The sequence below is a fragment of the Chlamydomonas reinhardtii genome, chromosome 10 (assembly GCF_000002595.2).
Source record: "Chlamydomonas reinhardtii strain CC-503 cw92 mt+ chromosome 10, whole genome shotgun sequence".
NCBI classification, from domain to species: Eukaryota; Viridiplantae; Chlorophyta; class Chlorophyceae; order Chlamydomonadales; family Chlamydomonadaceae; genus Chlamydomonas; species Chlamydomonas reinhardtii.
The window spans coordinates 889,035-904,049 of record NC_057013.1 but is presented as its reverse complement, the minus strand read 5'-3'; the positions used below and the strand labels follow the sequence as shown (position 1 = coordinate 904,049).

The 15,015-nt window shown below is 62.9% G+C and overlaps 4 protein-coding genes across 4 annotated transcripts; 2 read left to right on the top strand and 2 right to left on the bottom strand.

Moving 5' to 3' along the window:
• Nucleotides 1-148: 148 nt before the first annotated feature.
• Nucleotides 149-2,519, top strand: CHLRE_10g424250v5 (uncharacterized protein). Its single transcript, XM_001702524.2, has 5 exons — nt 149-413; nt 554-686; nt 854-991; nt 1,202-1,303; nt 1,670-2,519. The coding sequence occupies exons 1-5, from the start codon at nt 319-321 to the stop codon at nt 1,928-1,930; spliced, it is 729 nt and encodes a 242-aa protein (XP_001702576.1). The 5' UTR covers nt 149-318; the 3' UTR covers nt 1,931-2,519.
• Nucleotides 2,520-2,957: 438 nt separating this feature from the next.
• Nucleotides 2,958-8,809, bottom strand: CHLRE_10g424200v5 (uncharacterized protein). The gene is made up of 11 exons (XM_043066525.1): nt 8,323-8,809; nt 8,036-8,223; nt 7,692-7,814; nt 7,426-7,508; nt 7,078-7,154; nt 6,700-6,863; nt 6,236-6,356; nt 5,636-5,838; nt 5,143-5,371; nt 4,665-4,936; nt 2,958-4,348 (listed from the first exon to the last, which is right to left on the bottom strand). Exons 1-11 carry the CDS (start codon nt 8,483-8,485, stop codon nt 3,338-3,340), a joined length of 2,634 nt encoding a protein of 877 aa, XP_042919922.1. The 5' UTR covers nt 8,486-8,809; the 3' UTR covers nt 2,958-3,337.
• Nucleotides 8,810-8,955: 146 nt separating this feature from the next.
• Nucleotides 8,956-11,009, bottom strand: CHLRE_10g424150v5 (uncharacterized protein). Its single transcript, XM_001702692.2, has 3 exons — nt 10,690-11,009; nt 10,212-10,295; nt 8,956-9,916 (listed from the first exon to the last, which is right to left on the bottom strand). The coding sequence occupies exons 1-3, from the start codon at nt 10,813-10,815 to the stop codon at nt 9,767-9,769; spliced, it is 360 nt and encodes a 119-aa protein (XP_001702744.1). The 5' UTR covers nt 10,816-11,009; the 3' UTR covers nt 8,956-9,766.
• Nucleotides 11,010-11,141: 132 nt separating this feature from the next.
• CHLRE_10g424100v5 (uncharacterized protein) lies at nt 11,142-14,715 on the top strand. Its single transcript, XM_001702525.2, has 7 exons — nt 11,142-11,237; nt 11,333-11,434; nt 11,548-11,593; nt 11,874-11,983; nt 12,377-12,517; nt 12,717-12,904; nt 14,059-14,715. Exons 1-7 carry the CDS (start codon nt 11,187-11,189, stop codon nt 14,261-14,263), a joined length of 843 nt encoding a protein of 280 aa, XP_001702577.1. The 5' UTR covers nt 11,142-11,186; the 3' UTR covers nt 14,264-14,715.
• Nucleotides 14,716-15,015: the final 300 nt, after the last annotated feature.

The following is a 15,015-nucleotide window of genomic DNA, read 5'->3' as shown; positions in this document are numbered from 1 at the left end:
TTTCAATAATGTAGCCACAATGCGTAAAACGAAAACGTAATTACGGGTTTGGGCTCTTGTTCCGTTGTTGCGATGAACCCCATGCAGTGGCGCGTCGTGAGCTTCTTAGAGGAGACCTGAAATAGCCCCCTGGTTTCAGTAAACGCGCTTCATATACGCATCCTTCACGCAGCGATATAAACATCAAGCACAAGCAAATAGCAATCGCGTGAGAACACAGACGCATAGCGAACGAGCATCGGCACCGAGGAGGCTCGCCGCAGCCGAAAGGCTGAAGTGGCGTTCATCTAAACCACCCATACCAGAAGGTCTACAACCATGAACAACAACAAGCTAGACGAGGCGGCCATTTTGGCCGGATGCAAGGGTGTGTTCAGCAAGACCAGTTACATCACGCACACTGGTCAAGAAGGGTAAGCTGATACACATGTATTATGGCCGCGGTCGGCCTGACTGTATCCAAACGAGAAGCGCGAATGGGGCGATGTGGTTGTGCCTTGGAGCCTTCCCGGAAACCCAAGTTTCCTAACGAGTCGAATGTATATGCCTGCAGGAAGGCTGAAGAGTATGAGAAGAAGGGCGGCCACCGCTCTGCGTTTGCTGGCAAGCAACTCGCGACCGCCCCGCTCAAAGAGGGCAAGACAGTAGACGTCTACTTCACCAAGAAGCACGACTGGATTAGTGACGTGAGTGATGCAGTGCAAGCGCGTTGTCTGTGCCGCCGCGCTTCGAGGACTGTTGTTTCATTTGCATGCCAAAAACACACGCGCGCACCCGCGAGGCCCCCGACCCTGCGCACGTTGGCTGCAGCCCGTGCCTTACCCCTTCCGCTCCTGCTCCTGTTCATTCGCAGAAAGACCCTTACGTCGACCGCATTCGCTACAAGGACTCCAACCAGGAGAAGAAGAAGGGTTTCTACACCTCAGATTTTTCCAAGCGTGATGAGTTCACCAACACCATTCGCACGGAGCAGTGGCGTGAGCAGCTCAAGGTGAGAGCCGTGTCACGCACCCACCAGCCAGCCCAGATACACAGGATGTGAACACATATGCCTGCCAGCCCACAGCCGTGGTTCTCATATGCTTTGGTGGCATGGCCTCGTTTGAGTGATAGCTCCAGCTTGGCCTACAAGAATGGAAACAGTGCCTGCTGCCACCCGTGTCTGACGCTCTCTCCGCTCTTCGTCCACCTTTCCCACCAGGGCGAGAACACGCATGCAAAGAAGGCACTAGACATGTTTGCGGAGGCTACCGGGCTAGAAGCGTCGCAATTGCGGACGTCACGCAAGATGGAGCCCGAGGTGGTGAGTCCAGTCCTAGATGGGGCGGGGGCGAGGGCGGGGGTAGGCTGATACGGCAATGGCTGTAGGCCCAAGCGCATGGGTGGCTGGGCGACCAAGGGGGTGCGTGCACAACCAGCAGCGCGCTGGCGCGCTGACGGGGCTGTGCGGAAGGCGCGGTAGAGGCACCTGTAGGATTTGGCGGCGGTGAGGACGGCCGCCTGCGGTCAAACGTGGCCTTCGCGTTGCTGGCACGCGAGCGCTGCAGCCAACCCAGCCAGCCCCACACACATCCTTTCACCCGTCCCCACCGCACCTCTGGTGCCGCTCGTCCTCTCCTGACCCCTCCGTCTTCCTTGGCCCCGCCCCCCTCCCACACACACCACACAGTTCATGTACGACCAGGTGTTTGAGAAGGAGGACCCCGGCTTTGACGGCGCCAGCCGCACACACCGGGACACCAAGAACAAAACCATGCTGTCGCGTGATCGCGCCAACGGCGAGATGATGACCACCACGGCACTGGCCTTCCAGGCGCCGGACGAGCACCACAAGCCCGAGCACGCACGGAAGCCGCTGGTGCGCGAGACGTTCTTCCGCAAAACCAACGTCTTCTTCCCGGAGGGCTGCGCTGCGGACCCCTCCACGTGAGGCTATCGTGTCTGCGGCGTGGGAGTGGGAGGCTGCGGCGGAGGGCGGCTCTGTGGCAGCACAGCGGGCACTCCCGTAGGTGCACGTGCGCCGGTACTGGCCCAGGTGTTTGACTTGACTGCTGAGGTTTAGAGCTCCATTTACTTACCACCTGACTACCTGAAAACCATCATCATTAGACCAGAATGTGTGGAAACGATGTATTGTCATGCTGTGCTGAGGCGGTGCAGAAGGCGTAGCCGGGGTGATCAGGGGGGGCCGGGGGGGGGTTACGTGAGCTGGATGTTTGTGCGCGGTTAGCGGGCAGCTATAAAATCCACAGTAGATTAGATGCGTGTGACGGCAAACATGACTGCTCGTGTGCTGGAGTGCTTCAGGCAGGATATCGTCGGCAGTGTTGAATGCTTGCTCCATTCATGGGCAGGGATGAAGGTATGAAATGTGCTATGCGTGGTGCCACGTGCACTGAAACAAGTCAGGAATCCCAAACTTGTGCGAGTTATTTAGAATGTGCGACGGCCTTTCAGTGGCTGCAGTGGCGGCCGAGAGCTCTTGAAAGATAGAGTAACAGTTGTAACCTTAACGCCATACACCACTACACCAGGGTCCAGGGGAGGAGGGGCAAAAGCATGAGTGCCGTACGGGGTAGCCACATGACGGGGGCGGACACGTGTACAGGTGTACTGCAGGCACAGCAGCTTCCGCCGCCGCCGCACCCGCCAGGGCCGCTCCGAACCGCCCCAGTGGAACAGGAAAGCCTGCTCCGGCCCGCTGCCAGACGTGTAGTCTGGTAGCTGCTGCGGAGGCTGCGGTAGGTGGCTCCATCGACGAAAGTGAGACATCCCGCCACTTCGCTGGACATGTGGCTCGCAACCACCGGTTGGAGCTCCGGTGTGAGCCGCGACCATTGACTTCTTTGTCGTTTGCTGGCATGGCTATAGTTGGGTGTTGGTTGAAGGCCCGCGCGTTCTCGTGGTCGTGGTGATGGAGTCGGCACGCTCTCGCACTTGGCGCTCACACGGCACTGCCCCTCTAGTAATCTCCAGTCCTCCACAGCCCCTCCCCACAGCCCCCTGGTCACCTCTTGCCCTTGGGTGCTCGAACTTCCCGACAAGTGTACAAACACATACAGAGTTATGCTTTGCACATGCAGAGCACGAACAGCTGGCGTTTGAGTCCTTCGCCTTGCCGCCCGCCTGCTAACATTGCGTGCCACGCACAGCCGCCCCTCGGCCCCGGCCCATGTTCCGCTCTCCCATCCCGCCCTCGTTCCCTCCAAAGCCTCAGCTCACCAGCGGTGTGATAGCTGTCCCCTCGCATGAATACAGTATGCGCGGCAGCATTTGCAGCGCAACGCCAGGACTCCTGCAGCCTTCACCCAAGCCTCAGCCCCGCCCCGCCACTCCATCACTCGCCATCCTCCACCCAGTCCTGCTCATCATCGTCGTCCGCCCACGTCCGCGCCGCCGCCTTCGCCCCCGCCACACCCTCCCCGCGGCCCACCGCGCCCTCCTCCGCCGCCTCGCCGTCGCCCTCCTCTTCATCTTCATCATCATCCATCACCATCGCCCGCCGCTTGCGCGCCTGCTGCTGCCGCCGCCGCCGCCGTGCCACCTCCTCCTCGCCCGCCCCGCCCGCCTCCTCCTCCTCCTCCTCCTCCTCATCGTCGTCCACCATCACCACGTCGCCATCGCCAGCCGCCTGCGCCACGTCATCCTCCAGACCGTCCTCAGGCCGCGCAGGCCGCTTGGCCCAGGCCTGTGCCAACGTGCCCTGCTTGGGCCCCTTGGCCGCCGCCACCGCCGCCGCGGCACCGGCCTTGCCCTTGGCCTTGACCTTACCCTTGGGCCCGCCGGCGGCGGCAGCCGCGGCGGCAGGCTCGCCATCGGCGTCGCCCTCCACCATCTGCACATCCGCGGCGTCCGCAGCCGCCTCGGCGTCGGCGTCGGCATCAGCGCCTTCTGCCACCCCGGCGCCCTCGTCCTCGCCGGCGCCCGGCTCCACCGCCGCGCCCGGCTGCGCCCTGATGGTCGCCTGGCGCCCCTTGCCACCGCCGCCGCCGCCAGCGGCCGCCTTGCGCGGCTGCCGCGGCTTGCCGGACTTGCCGCCCGCCGCCTTCTTCTCCTTCTCCCCGCGCTGCTGCTGCTGCTGTTGCTGCAGCTGCCTCTGCTGCAGTGGCGCGCGCCCTCCGCGCCGCTGCGCGCCCGCTTGCTCTATCCCCTCCATGCCCGCCTCGCCCTCGGCGCCCTCCTCCGGCCCGGCGCCAGCGCCCTCCTCGCCCCCGGCAGCCCGCTCCTGGCCCTGCTCCTGCTCCTGCTCCTCCTCCTGCTCCTCCTGGCCGGGCCGCGGGAGCTCGCTCATCTCGGTCTGCTGCACACACGGCAGGTAGGCGGCGAAGAAGCCGCCGGGGAAGGTGCCCTGCAAGGCCGAGCGCGGGGAACACAGGCACAAGAGTTGAGTGCGCGATGGAAGGACAGGCGGATACGAGGAGCACGCCTTTGGCACAGCCCGCATGCCATCTTGCGCCGCACGTGCTCATCCCGCCAGTGCAAGGCCTTCTCAAAGGTAACCCAACCCCAACACTCCCCAACAGCCAACCCCTCTTGCGACCCCGCAACAGCAACCCAAGAACAGCCATCTCCCCCTCCTGCAATCCCCCTGAAACCCCTGTCACAACACTCGTGCCCCCACGCACCCGCCACCGCGCCCACCGCCGCACCCATCGCCGACCCACCGGGTTGATGACTCGGCAGCCCTCGTGCACGAACTCCTCCTGCGCCGCGCTGCCGTCCGCCACCACCACCGCATCCGGCAGCGGGTACAGCCCCAGCGCGGAGTCGTGCTGCCAGTACACGGGCTGCGCCAGCAGCGGCAGCGGCGCCAGGTGGCCCTGCTGCAGCAGCGTGAGGGCCGTGTGGCCCCACAGCGCGGAGGGCGAGGGGCCGGCGGAGGCCTGTGTGGCGGCGTCGGCGCCGCCGGGCTGCGTGGCGCCCGAGTCCGGCGCGGCTGTGGGGAGAGGTGGGGCAGGGCGGGGGTGGGTGGAGAAGGCGGAGGCAAGTAGATGGCGGCCTTGCGCATCCCGCTGCTCACTCCCCGACCGCCTGAATCAACCGTCTACATCGCTGACAATGCATCCATAGCAGCAACGATGTCAACAGCATCAACACCATTCAATTCACAGCAACGGCAACCGGCTCTGGAGCCGGGCTCACCCGCGAGCGGCAGCAGCGTGCGGCGCAGCAGGCGGCGCTGCAGGTCGTGGCGGAACAACACAATGCGCTGCGTGGCGTAACGCAGGCGGCAGGGGTTGGAGGCGAAGTGCGCGGTGGGCAGCACCCGCCTCAGGTCGGTCGTCAGGGAGCGCGGCAGCGGCGGCTGCGGCAGCACGCCCGCGGGGCCGGCGTCGTCCGGCCCGGGCATGAACACGAAGCGGCTCTCGGCCTGCAAGACACGGCGGGGAAGAAGCGGGGAGGTATAGGGGTGGCTCATCCCGATTGAACTGAGGCGACCTGGAAACAGACCTGGAAACAGAACCAGCGGAAAGTGGGGGACGCAACGGAGTAAATCACGCCCACGTACGCACACGCGGGCGGGTTCTCTTCCGTTTACATTGTAGGCCACACACGCGCGCGCGCCCCTCCCTCCCTACGCCCTCCCTAACACCTGCGGTGCACACGCACACAACCCCCAAACACACACACGCACCTTGAGCCGCGGGTAGTTGTCGATGAGCGCCCCCAGCTGTCCAAACAGCTCCCGCATGACGCCGTAGTCCACGTCACAGCCGCCCTGCATGCCCTCGCCCCGGCCGCCGCCGCCCGCGCCGCCGCCGCCGCCCGCCCCGGCCCGCGAGTGGAAGTTGCCCATGAACACGAACACGGCAGGGACCGTCAACACGCCGGAGAAGCCTGTGGTGGCGGCGGTGGTGGTGGCGGTGGCGGGCGGTGGATGAGTGGCTGGGCGGTGATAAGTGGTGTGTGGTGTGGGTGAGGGCAGGGCGCTGGGTTACAGCTACCCGCCCAAAGCCTGGGATAAAGCTTGCCACCTACTCACCCACCCACCCACCCACCCACCCCATGCACGCCAGCCTCCCCAGACGCGCCTCACACCGCCCGATCCTCCCGCAAATCTTCCGGCGCACATACGCACACTCCAAACGCCAGCCTCCCCGCAACACATGCCCAACTCCTCCCCTCCGCACTCTAAACATGTACACACACACACGCCGCTGCTCCCCTTCCTCCTCCTCCTCCTCCTCCTCCTCCTCCTCCCCCTCCTCCTCCTCCTCGTCCTCCTCCTCCTCACCGCTGAGCACCGTGTGCAGGGCGTCCAGCACCTCGGGCCGGTCCAGCCACACCTGGGCCAGCACCACCACCCGGTCCGCCGCCCCGCGCTGCGCCTCCTCCAGAGCCAGGAAGCCGCCCACCTGCACGAGCGGGTGGAGGAGCGAGCGAGCACTTGTTAGGCAAGTGGTTGACCCAGTGCGCGTTGTGGAGGCGGAGCGGCAGTAGCAGCAGCAGCGGCAGCAGCGGCATCCAGAAGTGGCCTGGTGGCTGTTTTATGCGGCAAGCATGCCCGCACCACCACCACCACCACCACCACCACCACCACCACCACCACCACCACCACCACCACCACGAGGCTGGTCACCAGTCACACTTGGTCGTGGTGAAGCCACTGGTGACTAGCAGGCTGGTGTCTATACATGAACCAGGCGACAGCGGGTCGCGCCCCTCGGCCGCAGCCCCAACGGGCCCGGGCCGCCTCACCTCGCTGGCGGGGTCCACGGCGCCGCCGGGCCCGCCCCACAGGTTGAGCCGCTGCGCCGCCAGCGGCAGTGAGGCGCGCGGCTCGCAGGGCGGCAGGCCCAGAGCCCGCACGTGGAAGGCGCCGTCGTGGCCAAGGGCGCCCTCCGCAATCACCACGCAGTTCTCTGTTATAATGGATTTGGTTCGGAGGGATAGCTGGAGAGTCAGGGAGCGGTGAGACTGCTTTGTACAGCAGAAGGGAAGACTCGGGCGTTGAAAGGAGATGGACACTGAGGCTGCGTGACCGTGCGCGACCAAGCCGCCACAACCCATTTGGCGGCCGCCAACCCACCAGCCGAGGTTCTGCCGCTGCGCCGCCCCCAGCTGTGCCGCCCGCACCTGTGTAGAAGCCCGCGGCGGTCTCCGCGGCGCTGAGGTCCAGCGGCACCGTGCCGGTGGTGTCCTCCAGCAGGTACCTGGAGGTGCGCGGTGGCGGGATGCGGGGCGAGAGGGCAGGAAACGTGAGAGGAGGCAAGGGGAGGGTGTGAGCGCGCACCAACCGCCATGCGCCGAGCAGCACCCAACGCGCAGTTGTTGAGGAGACCCCGCCTCTGCCCTATCGCCTCCTCCTCCTCCTCGGCAGCCCTCCGCCGCCGCCTCCACATCATCAGAAAGTTTCCGCCTCAACCCGTATTGCGCCCCATTGTGCCCCCCAGGGCCCCACCATCTCCAGCCGCCCCACCCCACCTGCCATCCTCGGCCCGGCTGATGCATCCCAGCACGTAGCGCGTGACGCCGAACACGCCCATCAGCGATTGCAGGTCAGTCAGCTGGGAGGCAGGGGCAGGCGGGGTCGAGGGCACATTAGAAGAGGTGGGGTTAGGGGGTTCGGTGGCGTGATGCACGTGGAAAGGAGTGTGGCGCACGGGGCACAAATGCATGTGTGCCCGTATCGAACCATTGGACGAGTGCATGTGTAAGCATTAGTGCGCCCGGCGCCGCCTCGCACGCACCTGCACCGAGTGGTGGCTGTTGCTTGAGTTGGGCAGGATGAGGTTGCTCTGCTGGAACATGCGGCTGCGCTGCAGGCGCTGCTGCACCAGCTGCAGACGCTGCAGGTACACCTGGTGCTTGGCCTGCAGGGCCGGGTGACGATAGAAGAGGAGGGGGGTTGTGCGGGTGTTGAGGAAGGGCCTTTGAAAGAACGCGCCGGGATGGCCCAGCGTTTGCGTTGCAGAGAGGTCGGCCCCCGCTGCAATGCAAGTCTGCGCACGCCGTGCCCCCAGCCCCTGTCAACTATCCCTACAGAAGGCGCCACGTTCTCTGGAGCAACTCATGCCGCCTCCGTGAAGCCCACCTCTGCATTCGCGTGGAGCCTCCGCGGCTTGCTGTCCACGTTGAGCTTGCGCTGGACGGGGTCATACATCAACCGCGGCACGCTGAACGCATCGGTGAGCTCTATCAGCTCCACCTGCTCCGCCACTCCAGTGGGTGCTGCTGCAGCTTGCACGGTAGCAAGTGTAATCTTGCCATCCGCAGATAGCTCTGCGGGGCAAACCAGGGCGCGAATTCAGCTGTCGATTTGGAGACAGCTCCGGCCGCACACATCCCCAAAGACGCTCGGTAGTGACGGCATAAGCTTGCCTGTGGTACATCGTTTGAGAACGTCGTGCAGGCCAGAGAGTTGGCCCCCGTAGTGTTGCTCGATAACATCCGCAAATGCCGCGACCGCTGGCTCCTCGACTTTGCCCGCCCAGTCGGTGTTTAGCAGCTCTTTCTTGATGGCCTTCTTCAAAGCGAAACTCATTTTGGCAAGCGGCTATCGCTCACATCAATGTATTCAAGAGAAGAACTGGTGTATTTTTATGGGTTAAATCATCCTGGTCACGTCTGGTACTTTCACGGTCTATTGTACACTCGTTTGCAAAATGAATTCAAGGTAGCTGTGTTCGGTGGCTCCAGGACCCGCCGTCCCGCCAAATCCGCGCCTGCCCTGTGACGATGGCCTTCGATGGCACGTCCCACCTACCGCCGGCCAACGGATTGGTCCCCCGCCGGCAGGGGTGCCCGCCGGCTCCCCATTCCCAAACCTCTCAGCCGCCTGTGCCCGTGCTGGCCTTGGCCTGCACCGTACTCGCTGTCACCTGAACTACTGAACCTGCAGAGTTGCAGCATACCTGCATACGGCAACAAGCCAGCCACAGGTGCGCAGATTGTGGCGCAATCATCACCGCAATGGCACCTCCCACGCGCGCACCAGTAAGGGCACTCTCGCAATGCTTGAAACCGTTACAGTCATCAGCAACTGAGCATCTGGGGCAAACGTCACCGCATCCGTCTAGGCCAGGCTACCTCCCCTATCTCTGTCATGGCAAAAGCGACTCCGTGCCCCCAACTGGACATTCCATGAGCTCTCTCGTTGCCTGATTTCCATCAGTTCCATTCATCCCGCAACTTCACTTACGCATACATGCGCCCCCGCCTGTATCAGTATTGGTTACTATAAATATTCCCGTCCTACAGCATCCTGCCTATTGTGCCTAACGTGCGTCAATTCATACACCTGCGCTACCGTGCTAGCTGAGCTGTCGTAATCTGCGTTCATGGCCGCGTCATAAACGTCAGTCAGTCATCTACACTTCGGACAACAAGCTATGTCATGCAATGTCCGAAGAAGCTATGATACATGTGCCGTTTGCAGCGCGGACAGCTGCGGAGCCAGCGCCGACCATGCGTTTGCGCGTTGCGGTGCGGGGACCAATGCGGCCCTGCCACGGTGGCGCAGGCCAAAGATGCCGCCGCGCATGCTCCCATGGCACAGCGCTTCCCCTCCCACTCAAGCCGTGCCCCACCGCCTTGCAGTGCTACGGACGTTCGCTGCCGCCCGCACCGTCGCTCTGCGTGCCAGCAGCCGCTGCCAGTGCGCGGCCACATAGCTGCCCACCACTTGCCTCGCCCCGCCGCTTCTCCTCTAGCTCCCAGCTGCCTGTGCCTCCACCTCAGCCATTAGCTGGACGCAGCTGCCAGCCCCGACGCCACCGCAACAGAGAATCCATGTCGGAACTTCCGCTGCTGTTACGGACTCCGCTCAGGCCGTCGGGTTTTCGCCCTCTCCCAGCTTGGCGTCCACCACCACCACCTTGGCTGTGTCGCACGCCAGGCTCTGCGCGCCATTCATGGAGCCGTTGCCGGCCTGGTTCAGTTTGAACTCCACCTTCTCCAGGCTGAAAGTCCACACCTGTTATGTTGTGTGTGGACGGGGATAGAAACCCGGACCGGTGACGCGTCAACAGTGTTGCGTGTTTGAGCGGGCCAGGGCTGTCCGATTGTCCTTATGACTCGAGAGTCGGGCCTCAGCAGCGCGCATGTGCACAGAATTGCGTCGGCGCGTTGATGGGTGGCACCGACGACCAAATCCCAAGGCATGGCAGAAGTTGCCTACAGAAGTTGGTTTGCGGCGGCAAGCCAAGACAAGGCCAAGGACCCTGCCCGCGCCGGGTAATACTCGATGGATGAAGGCAGCCCGGACTTACATTTTCATAATAGTGGTACGTCTTCATGTTCGCTTTCATGGTCGCCTTGCCCGTTACGAACTCCTTGATGGCTTTGGACATGGACTGTGACGGCGGAGTGGGGCGATGGAGCCGCAATTCGTGTGGGACACATACACAAAGTCTCACACACATTGGCCCCAACGCTGGTGGTGACCCAAGGGCACAGGCTTTAGAGTGTGTATAGTACAGGCAAGGTTGGCACCCATACGCTGCAAGTCTGGAGCATGGTGCTGCTTCGTCGGATGCCAGGCATGGGTGTGGTTGCCTCACTGGCCTACTTTTACCAACCGCTGCGACACGCCCAGAACTGGTACCTTGCCCTGTTGGTCCCACACATTACGGATCCCTCCCTTGTGACACGAGCTTCGTACCCCAACAGTGCAACTTCAGTAACTCAGGCGCCAGCAAGGCTCTGGCCGGCACCGGGCACCCAAGCTACCCCGCTTCCCCAACACACCGTGTCGAACTGTTTGAGCACCGCCAATGCAATCTCCTCCGTAAGCTTTTCCTCTTGTGCCATTTGCTCGATGGTTTCCATAAGGCTCTCGCCCACAGACGTGTTGCGGTAAATCTGGAACGACATTGTTCTCTAGCTCTGGTCGACACCCCTGACCTTGTCAATTTTTATTTCTACAAAATGCCTTCACCCAACAGTCATGCACGGCGTGTCTAGCCCCCCGGGCGAAACTGTCGACAGCAATTATTCGTTCTCTGCTTGCAGTAATGCTTGCACCAGTCGCTCTGATCAATTGTATCAAGTATCGTGACAAAGCTTTAGGTAGCATGGTTGCTCCACGAGGGGCCTCACGGACCGACCGAATCCGGGCCGGGGATGAGGCCGGCACTCTCCATGCACCAGCTTATCGACTTGCGGACTTCCCCTGCACCGTCGCCTTTCCCGTCGTCGCCCACACACCAGATCAGGAACTTGTCAGTTCCTATCTGTCCAGCAAAATGGCCCTGGCTATCCGCTCCTCCCTGCGCGCGGCCGCGATGGGCCGCAAGGTGCGTGGCCTGAGGAGCTTCTGCAGCAAGTGGGCATTTGCGCAGCTCTATCAAACAGCACAGCTAAAGTGATTAGTATTGCGCCCAAAATGCAGGCCTTCCGCCAGGCCGTGCCTGTGCGCGTCGCCCCCGCCCAACGCGTGCGCTCGGTGACCACTGCCAGCGCTGAGATCACTGCTTACAGCGTGGAGGAGAAGGTACGAAGCCATTTCAAGCTCGAGACGGGCTCGATTCCGCGAGCTTATGCTTTGGCATGCTTCGATCAGCATGGACGGTCGCTAAGTCGTTGGCGCTCTTCTTCTCGTTACAGGGCCCCAAGGACTCCCTGGAGTACCGCATGTTCTTCAAGCAGGGTGGTGAGTGGGTTGTTCTCGTACCACAGGCCAGGGAACGTGACAGGACGTCTGGGGTGTGGCCGTGTAAGACGCCCTGGCAGGTTGTGCTCGCAGCAGCTCCGCGCTGGGCAGCTGCGTCGCAACCATATCACTACCCTTCACAGCCTTGCTCCGGCTAATACAACTCCCCTTAGGCAATTATGCCCTCGGGAGCAAACCCGCAATCACTCACCCTGTTGCAAAGGCCTACCCTACCTCCCGCTGACACTGGTCCCAACGTTTACCTGCTGCCGCTCTGCAGCCAAGGAGGTGTCGTGCTGGCACGAGATCCCCCTTTACGCCGGTGACGGCCACCTGCACTACATCTGCGAGATCCCCAAGGAGACCTCGGCCAAGATGGAGGTCGCCACGGTGAGGACCGTCTGGACTCGCGCGAGGCGGGCGCTGGAGCAGGGGCAGACTGTGAAAGCCAGGGCAAGGGCCAGGAACTGAGCCTGAGCATCACAGCATGGCAGCGGGAGACGCTAGTACAGGAGCAATGACAGTTTACTAGGTCGTAAGCTGGCATGGCAAGAATGACAGTTTTATAGTTCATGATACGGCTTGGCAAGCAGACTAGGTAAGCAAGGCAGCTGGTGGTACAGCAGAGCAGCAGAGACGCGCGGGACACCTTTTATGGCGCTTGGATAGTGGTAATAACCATGGAGGAGCACCATCCCAACGACCGCGGGACTTCGTTAAGCATGGCTACCTCCTAACCCAACCGTTTCTGCTGTGGCTCGGCCGTGTGCCTACCCCCAACAGGACGAGCCCCGCACCCCCATCAAGCAGGACGTGAAGAAGGGCAAGCTCCGCTTCTACCCGTACAACATCAACTGGAACTACGGCATGCTGCCCCAGACCTGGGAGGACCCCGGCCACACCGACGCCACCCTGGGCGCCGCGGTGCGTGCGGGAATCAGCGTGTATCCACACCAAGGGCTGCGCGTGTCAGCACCAGGGTCATCTGCGGTGCTGCCGTGACAGCATGGGAGGGCAGGATTGGCATGGCGCGTCCAAGCAGCACGCGGGTGTAGGGGATGCAGCGGGAGTCCTTGCAAGGACCGTCACGCGTAACCTGCAATGTTTGCTTCGATACCCCCAGGGTGACAACGACCCGGTTGATGTTGTGGAGATCGGTGCTGCCGCTGCTAAGCGCGGCGGTGTGTACAAGGTCAAGCCCGTGGGCGTGCTGGCCATGATCGACGACGGCGAGCTGGACTGGAAGGTCATCGCCATCTCCGCTGACGACCCGAAGGCGGCTCTGTGCAACGACGTCGAGGACGTGGAGAAGTGAGTAAAGCGCTACCCCCGGGGCTGGGTCGGCGTTGGGGCCAGGGGAGTGGCAAGGGGCGGGTGCAAGTGGGCAAGGGGACCAGACAACGAACATGGCAGGGCGACAAGGACAAAGAGGCGGGGACAAAGGAAGTGAGGACAACCAGCAGTATCGGCTGCCCGGCGCGGCTGGGCAACAGGCTCGTCCGGCTGGGCAGCATATGCATGAAGCCGTGGTACGCACGACCCCAGCGGCGCCAGCGCCAGGGCGGGCGCCGGGTCCCAGCCGGGCGCTGCGTGGGTCAGCACCACGGCGGTGGCACCGCCGAAGCTGAGCGGGTGCCAGGTGAAGGCGTTGCGAAGGAGCTGGTCGGCTGCGTGTGCCAGCTGCAGCCCGGCCTCCAGGCGGCGCCGCTTGCCGGCCTGGCGCGCTGCGGGGCTGCGGTCGGTGCCCGCGGGCTCGAAGCGCGTCGGGGCGGCGCGCGCGCGGGCGCTCGCCGGTGTGGTGCTGGTGCTCGCGGCGCTCGCGAGCGTTGCCGTTGCAGGGGTTTGCGGGTCCGACATAATGATATAATTTATACTGAATTATGCGGAAGCAGCAGTGCGGGACCGCTTTGTAATGGCCGGAGCGGGCAGGGCGCCCGGCTTGGGTCGGGCGCGATCGCGGGCAGCTCGCCGATGGCGAGGGGTCGCGGCCGCGGCCGGCTCCCGTGGTGCGCAGCTGCCGAACGCACTTAGTTTAAATAATGATACTACAGAGCGTGCACGGCAGAGGCGAGGGAATGCGCGAGGTCGGGGCCGGGGTCGCGCCGCTCGCGAGGGGCGCCGCGGCGGGGGTTTGCGGGTCGGACATGATTATATAGTTTATACTTATACTATATTGATGCTGAATATTATGCGGAAGCAGCAGTGCGGGAGCGCTCTGTGCAGGCTTGGGTCGGGTCGGGTCGGGTCGGGCGTGATCGCGGGCAGCTCGCGCACAGCTGACAAGCGCATCCAGTGCATTATGCTACTTACCGTGCAAGCTACAGGCGTGGGAATGCGCGAGGCTGGGGCTCGGGTCGCGGCCGGGCTGGCGACATGTCGGGATGCTTGGGAGGTCGCCGACCGCCCGCTCTCCTTCTCGCTGAGTGTTAGCTAACACGCCAAATATGCTAACTTTTGCGTTGCAGGCACTTCCCGGGTGAGATCCAGAAGGTCCTGGAGTGGTTCCGGGACTACAAAATCCCTGACGGCAAGCCCGCCAACAAGTTTGGCTACGACAACAAGTGCATGAACAAGGAGTTCACCCTGAACGTGATCAAGGAGACCCACGAGGCCTACGTCAAGCTCAAGTCGGGCGCCCGCGCCAACTCTGAGGAGCTGTCCCTGATCTAAGTAACCCCGTGTGATGCAGCTTGAGGTCTAATGCGCCGCAGTGGCTGGTGGGGCTGCCGGGACCTGGTGTTCGCTTTTTGATTTGGCGTCTTGTGCATAACAGCATGCGCGGCGTGTGCTGGTCGTAGCGTTGCGGGGATATCAGCGGTGCATGGTTGCAGCACAGGTTCCGTACCATATGCACGGAAGTTTTTCCTCTGCGCCTGTGCGTGCGCGTGCACTACATGCGTGTAACCCCCGCAGACGTAACTTGCGCCGTTCTGGCTGCAATAGCTGGCCGCTTTACACCCCCGGTACGCCCACGCACAACGAAAAGTTGCGCCCAAAGGCTTGTGTTCATGCCGATCGATATCTTCATTCACACCTGCCTGCGCTCACTGCACTGACAGAGTGACACGATATCCCGCGGGCTGATGACTGCGTCAACTAATGCGGTCCGTAACAGTCCTAAATTGACTGGCCTCCAATGGTCCAGCCCACAGCTCTGACATACACGTAAATCTACGGCAGCCTGACCGACGCGAACCGTGCCACGCGCCACATCGTGACAGCACAGCTGACAGCGCATCACAGCGCGAGCGAAGGCATTGACAGCGGGACTGAGCGGGATGAACCTGTACGCTCTACCCCGCTCTACGCACCCCTTGCTCCACCGGTGCAACCTCCCGTGGCTGCACTCAGCCTTTCGCAGATTTCGTATGCCACACTGCACTGCCTGCATCAAGGAATCACCCCGGTAACTGTTGGCCGCT